This window comes from Rissa tridactyla, chromosome 13, assembly GCF_028500815.1.
Source record: "Rissa tridactyla isolate bRisTri1 chromosome 13, bRisTri1.patW.cur.20221130, whole genome shotgun sequence".
In the NCBI taxonomy this organism is placed as follows: domain Eukaryota; kingdom Metazoa; phylum Chordata; class Aves; order Charadriiformes; family Laridae; genus Rissa; species Rissa tridactyla.
In genome coordinates, this window is record NC_071478.1 from 5,348,467 (window position 1) to 5,363,558 (window position 15,092).

Here is a 15,092-nt window from a genome sequence, read left to right on the forward strand (position 1 = left end):
CCGGGATGAAGGGCGGCGGCGCGGTGGCGGCTCGGCGGAGACCCGCAGCCCGGCCACCCTCCGCCCGCTGCCCTGCGCCCGGCGCCGCGCGGAACCTTCTCTCCCCGGAACGTCTCCTCATGGCTGGGTCCGCCGGCCGGCTCCGTGTGGACGGCGCATACCTCCGACTCTGATTGGCCGCGGCGCGGCCCACGTGATGGCGGCGGCGGCGGCGATTGGGCGGCGGGCGAGGCGGGTTTCCTCGGCGGCCGGTGGCGGCCGCGGGGTGCCGCCATGGCGAGCGTGCACGAGAGCCTGTACTTCAACCCGATGATGACGAACGGCGTGGTGCACGCCAATGTCTTCGGCATCAAGGACTGGGTCACCCCCTACAAGATGGCGCTGCTGGTCCTCCTCAGCGAGCTGGGCCGCGCCGGCGCGCAGCTCGGCCTGCTGGAGCGGCGGCGGCTCAACCGGCTGCTGCTGCCGCTGCTGCAGGTCGGGGACGGGCCCGCGTCTGGCCATGAGGGGGTGGGAGGGAGACCCCCAAGGGGCCGGTGGCGTTGCGGCTTGTCGCGACATGTCGCTCTCCTCCCCAGGGCCCTGACATGCCGCTGTCGCGACTGCGCAAGGCCATCGAGGAGTCCTGCCCGCACCTGGCCAGCTCCGTGCACATCAGGTGGGCGCCGGGGCCGCGCCTCCCCTCCCCGCTCGCAGCGGGTCCCCGCCACCGGGAAGCGGGGGGGCAGCTGATGAGGGCCGGGGACCGGTCGCGGAGGCGGGCACCGAGCCGCGGGCAGCCGGGCTCCCTGCTGCTGGGGGCTACGGAACCGCCTGCGGCATTCGGTTAACGCTGCCCGTCGTGTGGTCCCTGTATTCCGTGTGGGGAACGTGGAAACGCGGCCACTACAATCCATAATGCTGTGGAAGATGATAAAGGGTGCTCTGTGCTATCTGTATCTACTCCGATATCTCTTCAGAAGCACTGCAAAATGTGTAGTTAAAAAAGTACATTTGGAGCAAAAACGTACTTCTGCAGCTTTCTTCATTCTCATAAATTAACTTCTAACAGGCACACAAACCAAACCCCGAAGCCGTCTGGTTTTCTGTGGTACAGAAGATCTGTTTTGACATTAACTAACTCACTTAACAGCAACAGTTTTAAAAATCAGTCTATTTTGTACTCCTAATTGTTTTGTTAGAAGAATAACAACTTTTCTAATTGTTCTCTTTATTAAAAGAACTGTTTAAAAAGAGAAAAAAACCACCAAGTATTAGTATTTGGCTTATTATTAATATTTAATATGTTTTGAGTTGGCTTGTGAATATAAAATCTGGGCCTAATGAGTTAGCTACCACTTGTTTCTATTTGTGTTTACTCACCTTTACCTGAAATAGAAGAATATTTTATTTGATGCATATGCCTTAAAAATGTGGTTTTCTTTCCCTGTTTAGGTTAAAACTTATGGCAGAAGGAGAATTGAAAGATATGGAACAATTTTTTGATGACCTTTCAGATTCATTTACAGGGACAGAGCCAGAAGTTCATAAAACAAGTGTAGTAGGTAACTAATTGTCATCCATGAGCTATATTTGATGTGATGTCTGTCATTGACGTAATTCACTCAGGATGCAGGCTTTGTTTTTCTTTTTGGGGAGGTGTAAAGATTGTATAATGTGATTTTTCTCTTGCTCAGATGTTTCATATTTAACTAATAATTTTACATATTGTGCAGTTTTTACTGATCCTAACAGTTATTCTGTGATCAGATAGTCTGTGAGATTTGCCCCTAAATTAATACCAGATTTACACCTTGCAAAATTGAGTTTTATCAATTGCAATGCCGAGATGAGGCACTTAAACAAAATTAAATAATGCAGTTTAAGCTTCTGGTTATTCTGATTTCTAGTCTCCTCTCTGAAGCAGAAACCTTACAGACAGTTGTCCTAATAGGTGTTTTCCTTTGCAGGTCTGTTTCTGCGCCATATGATCTTGGCATACAATAAGCTTTCTTTTAGTCAGGTCTATAAACTTTACACTGCCCTTCAGCAGTACTTTCAAAATGATGAGAAGAAAAATGGAATTGATGAGAGTGACATGGAACTGACGAATACAGAGGAACTGGAGGGGAAAATGGAGAAAGAAGAACTTGATGTACCCTTAAGGTGATATACTAATATTAAAGTCTTTCCCACTTAAGAGAATTAGTCTTGTTTCAGATTACCTCTGTGCACATCAGAGTAAACTTAAGATTTGTCCAGCTCAAGATGCTACTCTTGTTAAACCTTCCAGACTCCACAAATGCTCGTCTAGGCCCTTGCACGTCCTATCACTAACGACTTCAGCTGCAATACTGAGACGGAGGGTAATCTTGTATTTTTTTTTAAAGCCTCATACACGCTGGCAGAGCTGGGTGGCGTCTCCATTTCCTTGGTGCCACCATGTGGTAACACTTGTAAATGGCAACAGTCCTGCTCAGTGCCTGATAGAAGATGGCGGTACCTGTCCTCACGCTTCTTAGGGAGTTGCCAGCTGAAGTCCAGATGCTGCCCACAGTTCCCTTCCGTACAGCCCACTGCGGAGTGACTGGTTGTGCTGGCGTGTGATGTGCTAAAGCTGTTCGACAGGTCACTTCTGCTTCCAGAAAAGAAAGATTGCTCACTAAGGAAAAGTTAAGCTTAATGTTTTTGGTTTCTCTTTTCACCCTTTCCCAAATAAAAGAGCTCACTTTTATTTACATGAAAAATTAGAAGCAAATATTGAGACTTTTCACCCAATAAAGAAATGCTCCACTCTAAGAATAATCCTAAAAGCATTTTGTGTATCCATGTATTTAAAATATACTTTCTAAACTGTCTTTATACAAACTTGTGCTTCTGCATGCTCTGCTACAGCATGAGTCAGTTAGCAGCTTGTGGAGTCTGGCTGTATGCTGTAGTTGCTGTTTTTCCGTGGAATAAACTTCTGCCTGCTCTCGCAGAACAGCTGTTCTCTGGAGCGATGCGTGTAGTCAAAGTGCCAGTTCATTTCATTGTGACTATCTTTGGAAGAAAGTAAAAGCAGAGCAAAGCCTTTCGAATGCGCCAACCCTAAATCTTGTATCTGCTGTTTTTCTTGGGGTTTTCTTGTGCATTTGGGTAACGTTCATATTGACCATCGTTTCTGCAGGTTGGAGATTACAGCTAAGCTGTGTGAAATCATTTGGTTTGCTAACTTTGATGTGGTAGATTTGATTCTTTATTAAGTTATCTCCTTTTAGTTTCCTTTCATGCTGTTGAGCTCCAGTATCCCATAAAACTTTATAAAGCAAAAGTGCGGAATGTCTAATAAAACGTGTTTTCTTGTATTCTATTTCACTGCCCTTGTTTCTAACCAGAGTGCTTCTTATCAGGGAAGAAGAGATATCTTGCAGTGGGCCTCTTTCCCAGAAACAAGCAGAGTATTTTCTTTCTCAGCAGGTATGTTAATTCTGAATAAAGTTGAGTAAATGATCCATAACGTGAATTTCACCTTCAATTTTATCCACGGTGTCAGACATGATGTTTTCTTAGATCCGTTAAAGATTTGTTGATATCTTGCATGCAGTTGCTCAGCATGAACGCTTGGGGCTAAACGTGTTTTATCTAGGCATGTACACCGTATGATGATATTTGATTCTAAGAAGGTCACTTGCGTTCTGACTACTCACCTCAGATTTGGTGTCATTGAAATGTGCAGTTTTGTTGAGTATTCCAGCTGATAAATACGAAACAGAGCAGAAATATACACAGGCATGAATGTCAGTAAATGTACTGCACGCTTATAATTGCTTGCTAAAAAAATAAAATGCATTTAAAATGTATGCGAAACATTATGTATTAAAAGTTCAAAGTAACTTCTCAGTTCCATTAGGATCTTTACTGTTAGGGGTGGTTGAATCCAGTGGCAAGGCTCCTGCAGCTCCATGACCCCCAGCGCAGCCAGTGGTGAGGCTGAGCCTGCTGTCTGTTACCCCGTTCCCTGCTCTGACTGATAAGGATGAAGATCCATTAGTGTGAAATATATACACGTATGCGCTCGAGCCCTCTCTCTTGATTCCACCAGAAACTGGGCTTATACAATCAGCTTATCAGGGAACCGGCCCCGGGATTGTCTTGTCCAGTTGCCTCCAGTACAAAGACACGACACACATACAGATGCATCTCTCAGTTGACCCAAAGGCTCTGCGGTCCCTCCATCAGTTGGCTTGGGACCTCCTGGTAGGCCTGAGTTTCCTGCGGTTGTCTCCTTCAGAGAAACATACCCAGCCCAGTCTTGTGGCTGTTTCAATGCTTGGATCTCAAGCTGCTTATCCAACTTTCTGCCTAGTCCAGCTTGGTGTTCACCAGAGGTCACCCACTGGTGATATTCTCTGTGATACACCCTCTGTGATACTGTCACTGACTGTGGTTGCCGGCACCACAGACACATGGGCCCCTACGACCTGTGGCCCCCACTCCAGTTGCTGGCACCGCTGCCACACAGACGCCTGCGATCCAGCTCCAGCTGCGGCACTTCAGCCTCCCTACACGCATGCAGAATAGGGAACCCCTTATCCAGGAGCAGAGTTAGGATTTAATGAGAAGACAAGCCAGATCTGGTGCAAGGTGTGAATGAACTGCAGTGACATTATGTTACACTGTGGTTTTTAGCTGGTGTGATTTATGTAGAGTATCTGCTACTGGTGTGTATAAATATTTTTTCTCATTCTGATTAGAATATTGTGGAGGAATCGTGATGCTTACGAGGGTTCTGAATTTTGAAGTCTTTTTATTATTCAGTAATGCTTATTCTAGTAACTACATTATTTTATTTTTTTGTTCATTGATCTTCTTGCCAAACTATGGATTTACTTTCGTTTAGTTTCCTGATTACTTTTGTGGAAAGATATTTGTAATTCCAGTGAGTGATCTGTTATTTTAGTTCTTCAAATAGAAACTTAAACAGAATTCTCTAAGCACTTTTAAACAGTCCTTTGAATAAGCTTTTATTGTACTTGGTCTCTTTGATCTCTGGAAAGTGAATGCTGTAACATAGCATAGAATAAAACTGCCACTGATGTTTCAGCCTCATAGGAGACAGGGCTGTTACAAAATCTTCTTTAATGTTCTCTCCAAGCAGATAACAAACTGACAAGCACGTATCAAAATACATTTGTAACCCTCCGGATTGAGTAATTTATCTTACTTTTACTTTTCAATTTTTATTCCAGGCTTCTTTATTAAAGAATGATGAAACAAAGGCTCTTACTCCAGCATCTTTACAAAAGGAATTGAACAACTTGTTAAAATTTAATCCAGACTTTGCTGAAGCAGTAAGTATCTTTTTCTTCATCCAAAATGGTTGTAAAGGGATTTCTTATCTCTAGGATGGGATTATTTGGGAGTAATTTATTCTATATTGAAATACAAGCAGATGATAAAAATGTGAGCAAGTTCCATGTAAATGTTTAGTGATTCAGACTGAAACTCCTGAAGGTACAGAAATCTTACTTAAGCTAAATACTTCCTCACATGTCTAGCGTTATGCACAGATATAATCTTCTAATTTTGGTGGGACTGTGTGACTGCATCCCTGGTGAACTAAATCTAAAACTCATCTCTTTTTGCACACATTTTCCTAAGAAATTTCAGGCCTCATACTCCCGTAGTTTAAAAGTCAGTATCGAGAGCAATATCTATTGATTTTGCTTACTGATGTTCGCTTTACCTCTGGTGCTTAGTAGCAATTTATACTGAAAGCCGTAGACAATTCCCCTTGAGAGCTGGTTCCAGACCTGTGCTGTGAGCATTTGCCTTGTTCCTCAACAACTTATTCTTGAGCAAGTTCCATGAGCTCCCAGTCAGCTCTTTCCTGCCTTACTTTCTAACTCTTCCTCCCAGTAGCCCTGGGCTGAGACAGACAGGATTTTCCTTGCTCCCGTTTGGAGACGTATCCTTGAAAGGGCTGCCACAGCAGGGGCTGGACCTCACAACTCCCCATGTCCTCTCCAGTGTTCTGTTTGTCTGACGTAAAGGGCTGCCCTGCACAGGTCTCAATGCCTGGAAGAAAACACGAAGTTTTAGCATCTCCTTTCTATCTGCGCTGTGTTTGGAAATGCTCGTGCTTCTGAGTATCTTGCTGGGAGTCGTGTCTCCATTCCCACTCTCACTTAGCGCATAAATACAGGGATTCTACCTATGTAGAGGTCTCAGACTGGGTGGGATAATTCTGATGGCCGAATCTTGGCCTGTGGGACACCATTTGGAAGATCTTGTTAGGGAAAACAACCAAATTTATCCAAGATTTACAGAAGTTCTGCACAGGTAGTAGCGGTATCGCTGCAACTTCTGATCAAGCGCTTTCCTGACCATACAGTATTTCACGGCTGCGCTTGTTGGGCAGCCTTTCTCAATAAGAAGATCCAGAGCAATTATAAACAAAACCTTTGTTTTAATAGTTATGTATAGTTAAAGCTGATTTTGCTTCGATTTTTAGCATTATTTAAGCTACTTAAATAGTCTCAGAGTGCAAGATGTCTTCAGTTCAACACACAGCCTCCTTCATTATTTTGACCGTTTAATTCTCACTGGAGCAGAAAGCAAAAGCAACGGGGATGAAGGTTACGGTCGGAGTCTGAGATACGCTGCTCTGAATCTGGCTGCACTGCACTGTCGGTTTGGCCATTAGTAAGTCAATATATTGTACCGCACAACTAAAATTCATCTTGTTGCATCTCCTGTATGCATTATGTGCATTCTGAAAATCTGTTCGGGAGAAGAAGGGTCTTTCTCTAATTTGATAACAGCTATAGTTGGGTTGGGTTGGAAGTTTCTTGGAATCTTGATTTGTTTTGGTTTGTTTTTGTTTTGACATTTATTTGGTTTCCATAATGACGGAGCCATCTACAGCAGGGTAAGTGTTGACATTTGTCTGTGTCCGGCTGCAACTGTTTCCTAGGTATTTAAGTTCTCAATTGCCATGACCTCAAAAAGGTCAGTGGATATGAATGTCTATTTTCAGCTGTATTCTCAAGAAACTGTGGTTGGTTTTCTGTTAACATACAAATCAACATAGAGCTGATGATCTGGAAAAAGAGTAATTAAAAAAAAATAAAAAGCCATCTGTGCTTTTTTAATTTTAAAATGCCCTAGGGGTGGGGGTTATTTTATTGATAAAGCCGGCTTGCCCATCTCCGTATATGGTTTGCATTTATTGACTGCTGTCTGGATGCATCACGTAAAAGGACTGGAGTTGGGAAGGACATCTGCAAAATTGAGAGCAACAACTTTTTCTACACGGACAGATACTTCACCTTGCCCCTGTTCAAACAATAACTTGGCACATTGGCACGCGCAGGGTTTGAAAGCCTGCTTAGGGGTTACAATTGCATTTTTGTAGTGGTTTGCAGATACTGTCTTACTTATTATCCTCAAGACTAGAATATGTTGCTGAAGTGCTAGGAGGAAAGTACAGGCTTTCTCAGCAGTCTGTTAAGTCAGAGTTATCTTCTGAGTGCGATATGCATAATTTAGCTCAATATTCCTCTGTATGGTAATGCTGTATTTTTAGCACTGTGGGAATACTAATATGTTCTCCCTTTTTGTTTGCTGATAGCCAACAGGCTGAACTGGCACTTCAGGAAGCCATCCGAATTGCACAGGAGTCGAACGACCATGTTTGCTTGCAGCATTGCCTGGTAAGGTAGCTGTGTTGAGGCGGAGGTTAAGTCACCTTTGTCTCTGTTATCCGAGCCTTTGCTCAGGGAACTGTTGCAGAACTGCTCTTACAGTAGTATCTCATCGAATGCTTCAGTAATTTAAATGTGACTGTCCAGCAGATGGGTCACCCAGAGCAACAAACCACAGGGAGACCGTGGGGTGGTGTTGTTGCAACTCAGGATTACTTTCTTAAACAGGAGTTGTGGTCCCAGATGAGATCTCAGTACTAAACCCGTAGTTTAGTCTCGTATGTTTTAAAGAAGCAAATTAGTTCATAAACTTCCTCCTTACTGTCTGTTGGATTCTCACAGAGTAATCGGCCTTCTTTTGAGCAAACAGAAAGGAGGAGGGAAAGACTTAGATTCCTCTGTATTTCGTTCTGTAATTAACTTGATTGGTATGATGAATTGGCATCAGTGGCATCAAACTCCTGAGATACTGCTTTCCACATTAACTCATTATGGGGTTTCTGTGCATTACTCTGAACCTCCAGCACTGACTGCTGTCAGCCAGTGTCCCAGCCTGGCTGCACGTTTGATACGTTTTGCTGTGCAGCATTTACTAGAAGTTTCCTTAGTATCATAGTAATGTTGAAGTGCTTTCTATTTCCAGTGAGTTTTTGTGCATTCTGCGCAAAAAGTAAGGGAAGTTAAAAGTGCTGCAGCCGTTACCTATTTGCAGCGAGATTTTAACTTTTCTTTCCTTGCTAGAGCTGGTTGTACATCTTGGAGCAGAAGATATTCGATAGCTGTGTTCTGCTGGAGCACTCTGTAAACAAATCTTTACATTTTGGTTTGCCGGTAAGTCCATATCATTTATCCTTTACTTTATTCTAGGACAAACACAAGTGGCGAGGGGAGTGTGCACAATAGGGTTTTGTGGCTGGTCTGTTCAAAATATGTAACTGAATTTAAAGAAATCAATGTTAACACTCCAAAATCTGTCTTTTTCTATAATTTTTACTCTTCATATTAACAAACCAGAGTTCAGTTGCTTTAATGCCAGTGCATTAAGGCTCACACTTTTTTCCTTCTAACTTGTTTGTTTTTCAGGCAGAAAAACTCTGTGTGGCCACCAGCATGGCCCCAGGCACCGTGTTGGCCTTAGGCCCGTAGCACAATTTGCTGGTGCTCAAGGAAGGTTCTCACCCCTCTGCCTTCCCTGAAACTTAGAGCTAATGCCCGAGGCAGAGCTTTGAACACAAGTTTACTTGTATGGCTCTGTCCCAGCTGAGAAATCTTGCATGGCAGCCCTCCCCTTAGACAGTTTTGTGCCCCGAATCTGTTGGCTGTTAATGTTTAGTTCTGTCTTCCCCAAGATCTGCCATCTCTTAGTTCAGAGGAGTGTTCCAAAAGGAACTAAACTGCTCATGTTGGGAGATGAGAGCAGACATGGCCGCTTGGTGGGGAAGGGGAGGAAGGGCTCTGCGTTTTCACAGCTGTTTCATCATTGGAGAAATCCAGGTACCAGTCCTGTCATCCTCTTTAAGACTTCTGTGTGTGGGAGTGGAAATTACCTTTCAAATCTAACAAAATGACATTCACACATGTGTGGGTGTGCATAAGTGGGTATTTAAAGAAATGCCTGGAGCAGTGTTCCTTTGTCTGTGCTGAATAACATCACATCTTTTTCTCTGGGATTTTTTTCTTAGTTTAGAACTCTTGCTCCCGTGTAATTTGCAAGCCCAGTGTACTCTATTGTCTTTCACTGCTCTTGGTATTTTTTTGTCTTCTTCCCAGTACCTTGCTTCCCTGGGAATACAGTCCTTGGTTCAGCAAAGAGCTTTTGCAGGAAAGGCTGCCAACAAACTAATGGATGCCTTAAAAGATTCTGATCTGTTGCACTGGAAACACAGCTTGTCAGAGCTTATTGATATTAGTATAGCACAGAAGACTGCCATTTGGAGATTATACGGCCGCAGGTATTTTGTTTCTTTTGAACTCTTGGGTTAGCTCACTGTACTTGTTAGCACATAATGCATTTTGAGTTATTTATATAGGTGTAACAAGTGACTCTGACTCTCCAGTGCACTAAAATAAAGCAATCAGACTCTGATTCGGTACAGGCTGAGTGCAATTATTTCCATTTTCTTATGTTGCTTTAAAACTCAAACTGGAGAAGAGATTGAGTTTCCATTTAGTAGTGGCAAATAGTGCATAAATTGTTCCTGTGCCCCCATTTTCTACATCTCTGTGCTTAGACTGTGTGCAACTTTCGCTGTGTAGTACTTGCTGTACCTGCATAGTCCAGAGCTCCTGAATAGCAGTTGTTTTACAAGTTTTCATTCTCCTCCAGGCCCCTGGCTTACCAGAAAATGTAGACTGTTGTCATAACAAGACCATAAATTAAAAATGGTGGTAGTTTGTTGCTTGAAAGTTAAAAAAGACTGTTTCTCTTGCACAAGCACCATGGCACTTCAACAAGCCCAAACATTGCTGAGCATGAACAGTCTGGAGGCTGTGAACGTGGGCGTTCAGCAGAATAACACCGAGTCCTTCGCTGTGGTGCTGTGTCACCTGGCTGAGCTGCATGCGGAGCAGGTGAGTTTTGTGGCTACTTGCAGAAATGGCATTTGGGTGAGAAGACGTGTGGGTGTTATTGACAGAGTGCGAGACTTGACTTCTGTTTTGTTCTGCCTTTAATGTCTGCACTGGGGGCGAGGAATGCACAGGGTTTTTGCTTGGCAAGTTCTTGCCGTGAAGGTTGTGTTGAAATCACGGGGAGTGGTGCTTGCCCCAGCGTACGTTAATCAGAGTGCTGTTTCTGTGTTACAGGGATATTTTGCAGCTGCTTCTGAAATACTGAAACACCTAAAGGAAAGATTCCCTCCCAACAGTCAGCATGCGCAGGTAGAATATTTATAATTTAGCCTGTAAATTATGATACAATAGGATCTGAATTCCGTCGCATCTGAATTCTTCCCTCTGTATGCCCTGGGCTATATGTTTGCTAATTTCACTTGGCTCATGACCTCGTGGGAAGCTGTTCGACATAAACCTTTCTACAAAAGCACGAAATAGATGCCTCTGTTATCTTAATACTGGAGAGACATTTATCTCGCCATAGGCTCCTAAGAAAAAGCTGTTTAAATAGACGTGTCGTCGACAGAGAAATACACGTCTCCTTCATAAGCACGTATAGGAATTAAATGCATTGATTTGGAGCTTCAAAGTTCTGTTTAATTAGTGCTACGTATTTTGCTATATTGCAATCCAGAAATAACTGAGAGAATAGGCTGGGTTTTGTGTGGCTCTGGGAAATACCTTAACACATGAGTCTATAAGATAGTATTTACAGTGAAGTGTTCAAGATTGCATTAAATATAGTTTGGTCCTACAGAACAAGTCTACTGTTTCAAAGCATTGGTAATGATTTAAAAGAGCGTTTTTTACTTAAAATGTAGTCAAATAGGTGAGCTTTGGTATTGAAACATTAATCCAGACCTGAGCATTTCTGTTGAGGGAAGTAATTTAGTTAATCCAGTAATTGAACAGTGGAGCTAGTTGTGTCTAGACATAAATATCCACAGGGGAAAATAAAAATTAAGTTCTAACTTAGAAAATGAGCAGGCACAGCTTCTAAAACTTGTTTGTGGATGTTCTTTGTTTAGCTTTGGATGCTGTTTGATCAGAAAATACAGTTTGAGAGAGCCATGAATGATGGCAGATACCATATAGCAGATTCTCTTGTAGCAGGAATTACAGCACTTAATAGCATTGAAGGCATATACAGGTAAGAAATCCTGGATCTGCGTACGCTTGCAGCTGTGTCCCGTGAAGATAATGAAAGATATAGCAAAACGATTGCTGGCAGTCACGTGTGCTTACATGTTCTTCCCGTTCCAGAACTAATTATGGTCATCTTGTCTAACCTGTAGTACTTATTCCATTAGAGCGAGTCCTGCAATAATCATTTCTAGTTGTTTCTCTGGGCATTTTAAGAACTGGAATGGCACTGCTGAAATCGGTGTTATTCTAGAGCTGGAGATCTGTTGTGAGAACACAAAATACCTTGCTGTGGTAACTGTACTCAAACCTAAGCACAATGCAGGATTTTATGGCAGATAACTGGGGATTTCAGGCCTGGTGTCGACTCTAGTGTGGTAGGAGCTTCATCTGTCTCCTGGTTTCTACATCTACAAAACGGGATAATAATAACATGATTTTTCTCGCATCTTAACATGTTTTTTTTTTCCTAAATGGAAATGACATGTTAGAAATACATAGGGTTAAAGCTTGGTATTTGGTGAGTATGAAATACAACTTAACTGTTAAAAGCAATTTCTTGTTGATTTTCAATGAGGCAAAACACCTGAAAACATAGCCAGTGCCAGTAAGCTGGAAGATCAGTATTCAAGCTGTGGGACCTGATGCGTGTCCTTCTGGAGTTGGACTGTTTGTGATTTCCCTGATCTTTAAATATTCTACTCAGTGTATGGGTTTGGGGTGTTTTTATGCATCCCTGCTGCTGTGTATTTGTTTCATGTTTCCCTGTCCTTGCTCTTTCCATGTTGCTCCATGTCCTTGTTAGTGCAGGTCAATTTTAGCGACCTTACCTCGTACTTGCTTTTCTTACAAATAATTACTTGTGCTTTCTAGCTTGCATGCCCTCCCACTTCTGTTGCCTGTTTGGCCTTTGTTTTTTGGCAATGCCAGTTTTCTATTTAAATCTGGTTTATGAGTTTGATCCTTTCTGCCTGTGAGTTGTCCAGCTGGAATTGGAGAGATCTGATTTTCCCACTGCCGGTGTGTATAGCATGCATACGCTTTGTCAGAATGCCATTCCGCAGTTACAAGAAACAGAAGTCACAAAATAGAGACCTATTTTACTGCGTTTGGAAGTGCAGAGTTGTATCTAAAATATAAAAATACAATCAGTGATGTGGTTTTTTTTTCCTACTGCGGCAGAAAAGCCATTGTGTTGAAAGCCCAAAATCAAATGTCAGAGGCACACAAACTTTTGCAGAAATTGTTGATCCACTGCCAGAAAATCAAGAACACTGAGATGGTGATTAGGTAAGAATGTTTCATTTTCAGAGTTTTGAAGACACTTTGCAGTGATTAGAATCGGCCATTTCAATTTGTCTGTGTTCAGACTTCACTAGTCTTCAGATTACCTGCTATGATTTGGAGACTACACAATAATTTCATTTATTAATCATGGCATGGAGGAATCCTAAAAATATTGTGGGAATGAAATCTAGTCATCTTTAATACATAAATTACAAGGTAGTAAACTTATTTTGAAGTTTCAGGAAGACTTATGGAAGAAGGAAATGCTGCATCCAAAATAAATAGGAAATAGACATGTATGTGTGTAGTCGGACTTTTGTGCTGATCTTCAGAGTAGTTACGGTGTTATTTAATATTTTGTATGTTGGTGGCATCTCCTCTGAAAAGCATAATTGAAGTTTATCGTATATGCAGTAATGTAATTCATAATAAAATCAATACCATTATGGATGGAATGATTGTTTGGGACACAAGTGGACGTTTTTCATCAAAAGAAAATGTTTGTAATTCTTCCCCCCCCGTTGCGGTTAGCGTACTGCTGTCGATAGCAGAGCTCTACTGGAGATCTTCGTGTCATACCATAGCCTTGCCTGTCCTGCTGCAGGCTCTTGCCCTCTCTCGAGAGTATAGTCTACAGTACTTGGCTTCCGAAACTGTGCTGAACTTGGCTTTCTCCCAGGTATGTCTGATGCGTGTTTTCACAGGGCTGAAGGGCGACGTTTATTCTGGGGATCTGGATACTGTTTTTCCTCCTGTGAGATTTAAGAACACAACCTTGTTGGAATCAAATTATTGATTCTGGAGAAGTATATTCTAAATGTAGAATCTTGGGAGGAAGTTAATGAAAGTTGAGTTTCGTGTGTAGTACTAAGATGTGTAGTTATTGCATATAATTAAGCAGACAAGCATAAATTGGCCCTGCCTTCATTTCTTCCCTTGTTATTTTTTCTGCTAGTATTTTGGCTTTCTAGTAGCACGGTTTGGCATGTGTTTGAATTACAAATAACGCTTGTAATGGAGTTCAGTTATATTGTTTATTCTGAGCTGGCAGAGATGCAGTTGTCAGCGCTGACTGCGGTGGAGAAGCCATGCCTAATCATTCCAGGGAGCACTCATTTCTACTAATAAGTTTTGATTTAAAAGAAGATTGTGGGGAAAAAAAATTTACATCCTTGTCTGTGGTGCATTGCGTTATTAGAAACAGATGGGGTTTATGTTGGTCTTCTCAGAAGAAGCTGCTCTTACCAGTGGATTCCAGTATTAGACTAGCAAGTATTTCTCTTTCAGCTGATCCTTGGCATTCCTGAACAAGCCCTGAATATTCTGCAGACGGCAATAGAACCTGTCTTGGCCCACGGAGCTGTCCTGGACAAAGGCTGTGCCATGTTCTTGGTGGCCAAATGTCAGGTGGCTTCTGCAGCTTCCTACGCTCCACAGAAGAAGATTGAAGGTAGTGTGAAGTCAATTCTCCTCACTGGCACCGTGCTCAGAAGTTGAGAAGCGCAAACCGGTGTACATATTGGAGTCCTGCTACATGATCACTCGGATACAGCAGAGTGTGTTACCTAGTTATCGGATAGCAAAATTAATTTGGAATTAGTTGTTCAGCAGATGCAGTGTTTGTAATGGACTCTTGTTTATCTGCGTACTTGCACACCCATATTTTGCAGCAAAGGCGGAATAACAGAAACTCGCTGAAAGACCACGTTGCTAAGACACATATTGTTTTGAAAAGCTGAGGAATTTGTAATTGGGCTCTTTAGAACTGAGCTGTGTTGCTTGGAGTTGTTATTGTGATACTATCTTGAATATGACTGTCCCCCTTTTTTCCACAGCTTTGGAATCTGCTATCTTGAATCTAAATGAAGCCAAGACTTACTTTGCCAAAGTGGACTGCAAGGAGCAGCTCAGAGATGTTCTCTACTTCCAAGCCCGGCTGTTCCACACCTTAGGCAAGACCCAGGAAAGGAACAAATGTGCCATGTTGTTCCGTCAGTTGCACCAGGAACTGCCGGCACACGGCGTCCCCTTGATCAATGCCTTCAAGTGATACATTTAAAGATGAGATTTGTTTGTTTGCCTGTTTTTTTACAGATGTCTTTTTATTATATTCAGTCATCCGTGTTTCAAAATATCTGTCAATAAATCATGGTCTTCTATTGAACAAATTTTGCGTTTTGTTTGTAATAACTTAAGTGAAAACATAGGTTTCCACCCATTTTACTTTTATTTTGTGCTCGAAATTAAGAATACGAATTGAATGGGGGGAAAAAAAAGAAAAGACTCCCTTGACTGCTTTATAAACACGCTGAGGGGAGTAGCACAGCCACGATGAAATAATATCCGTTCTTAGTAGTGACATTTTCGGAGTCAATGCTGCCT

At 42.5% G+C, this 15,092-nt stretch overlaps 1 protein-coding gene across 1 annotated transcript; it reads left to right on the forward strand.

Annotated features, from left to right (window-relative positions):
* The first annotated feature begins 215 nt into the window (after positions 1-215).
* Positions 216-14,878, forward strand: ANAPC5 (anaphase promoting complex subunit 5). Its single transcript, XM_054219159.1, has 17 exons — positions 216-477; positions 579-658; positions 1,435-1,544; positions 1,950-2,145; positions 3,372-3,438; positions 5,211-5,312; positions 6,476-6,666; positions 7,595-7,676; positions 8,409-8,498; positions 9,438-9,619; positions 10,103-10,238; positions 10,473-10,547; positions 11,309-11,430; positions 12,606-12,713; positions 13,242-13,389; positions 13,998-14,160; positions 14,546-14,878. The coding sequence occupies exons 1-17, from the start codon at positions 274-276 to the stop codon at positions 14,758-14,760; spliced, it is 2,271 nt and encodes a 756-aa protein (XP_054075134.1). The 5' UTR covers positions 216-273; the 3' UTR covers positions 14,761-14,878.
* Positions 14,879-15,092: the final 214 nt, after the last annotated feature.

What these genes read in the sequence shown, in the direction of transcription:
- ANAPC5 (XM_054219159.1), top strand. Translation starts at nt 274, where the DNA reads ATGGCGAGCGTGCACGAGAGCCTGTACTTCAACCCGATGATGACGAAC. An exon ending in TCATAAAACAAGTGTAGTAG is followed by an intron (nt 1,545 to 1,949) that starts GTAACTAATTGT and finishes TTTCCTTTGCAG; the next exon opens with GTCTGTTTCTGCGCCATATG. An exon ending in CTGAGCTGCATGCGGAGCAG is followed by an intron (nt 10,239 to 10,472) that starts GTGAGTTTTGTG and finishes TCTGTGTTACAG; the next exon opens with GGATATTTTGCAGCTGCTTC.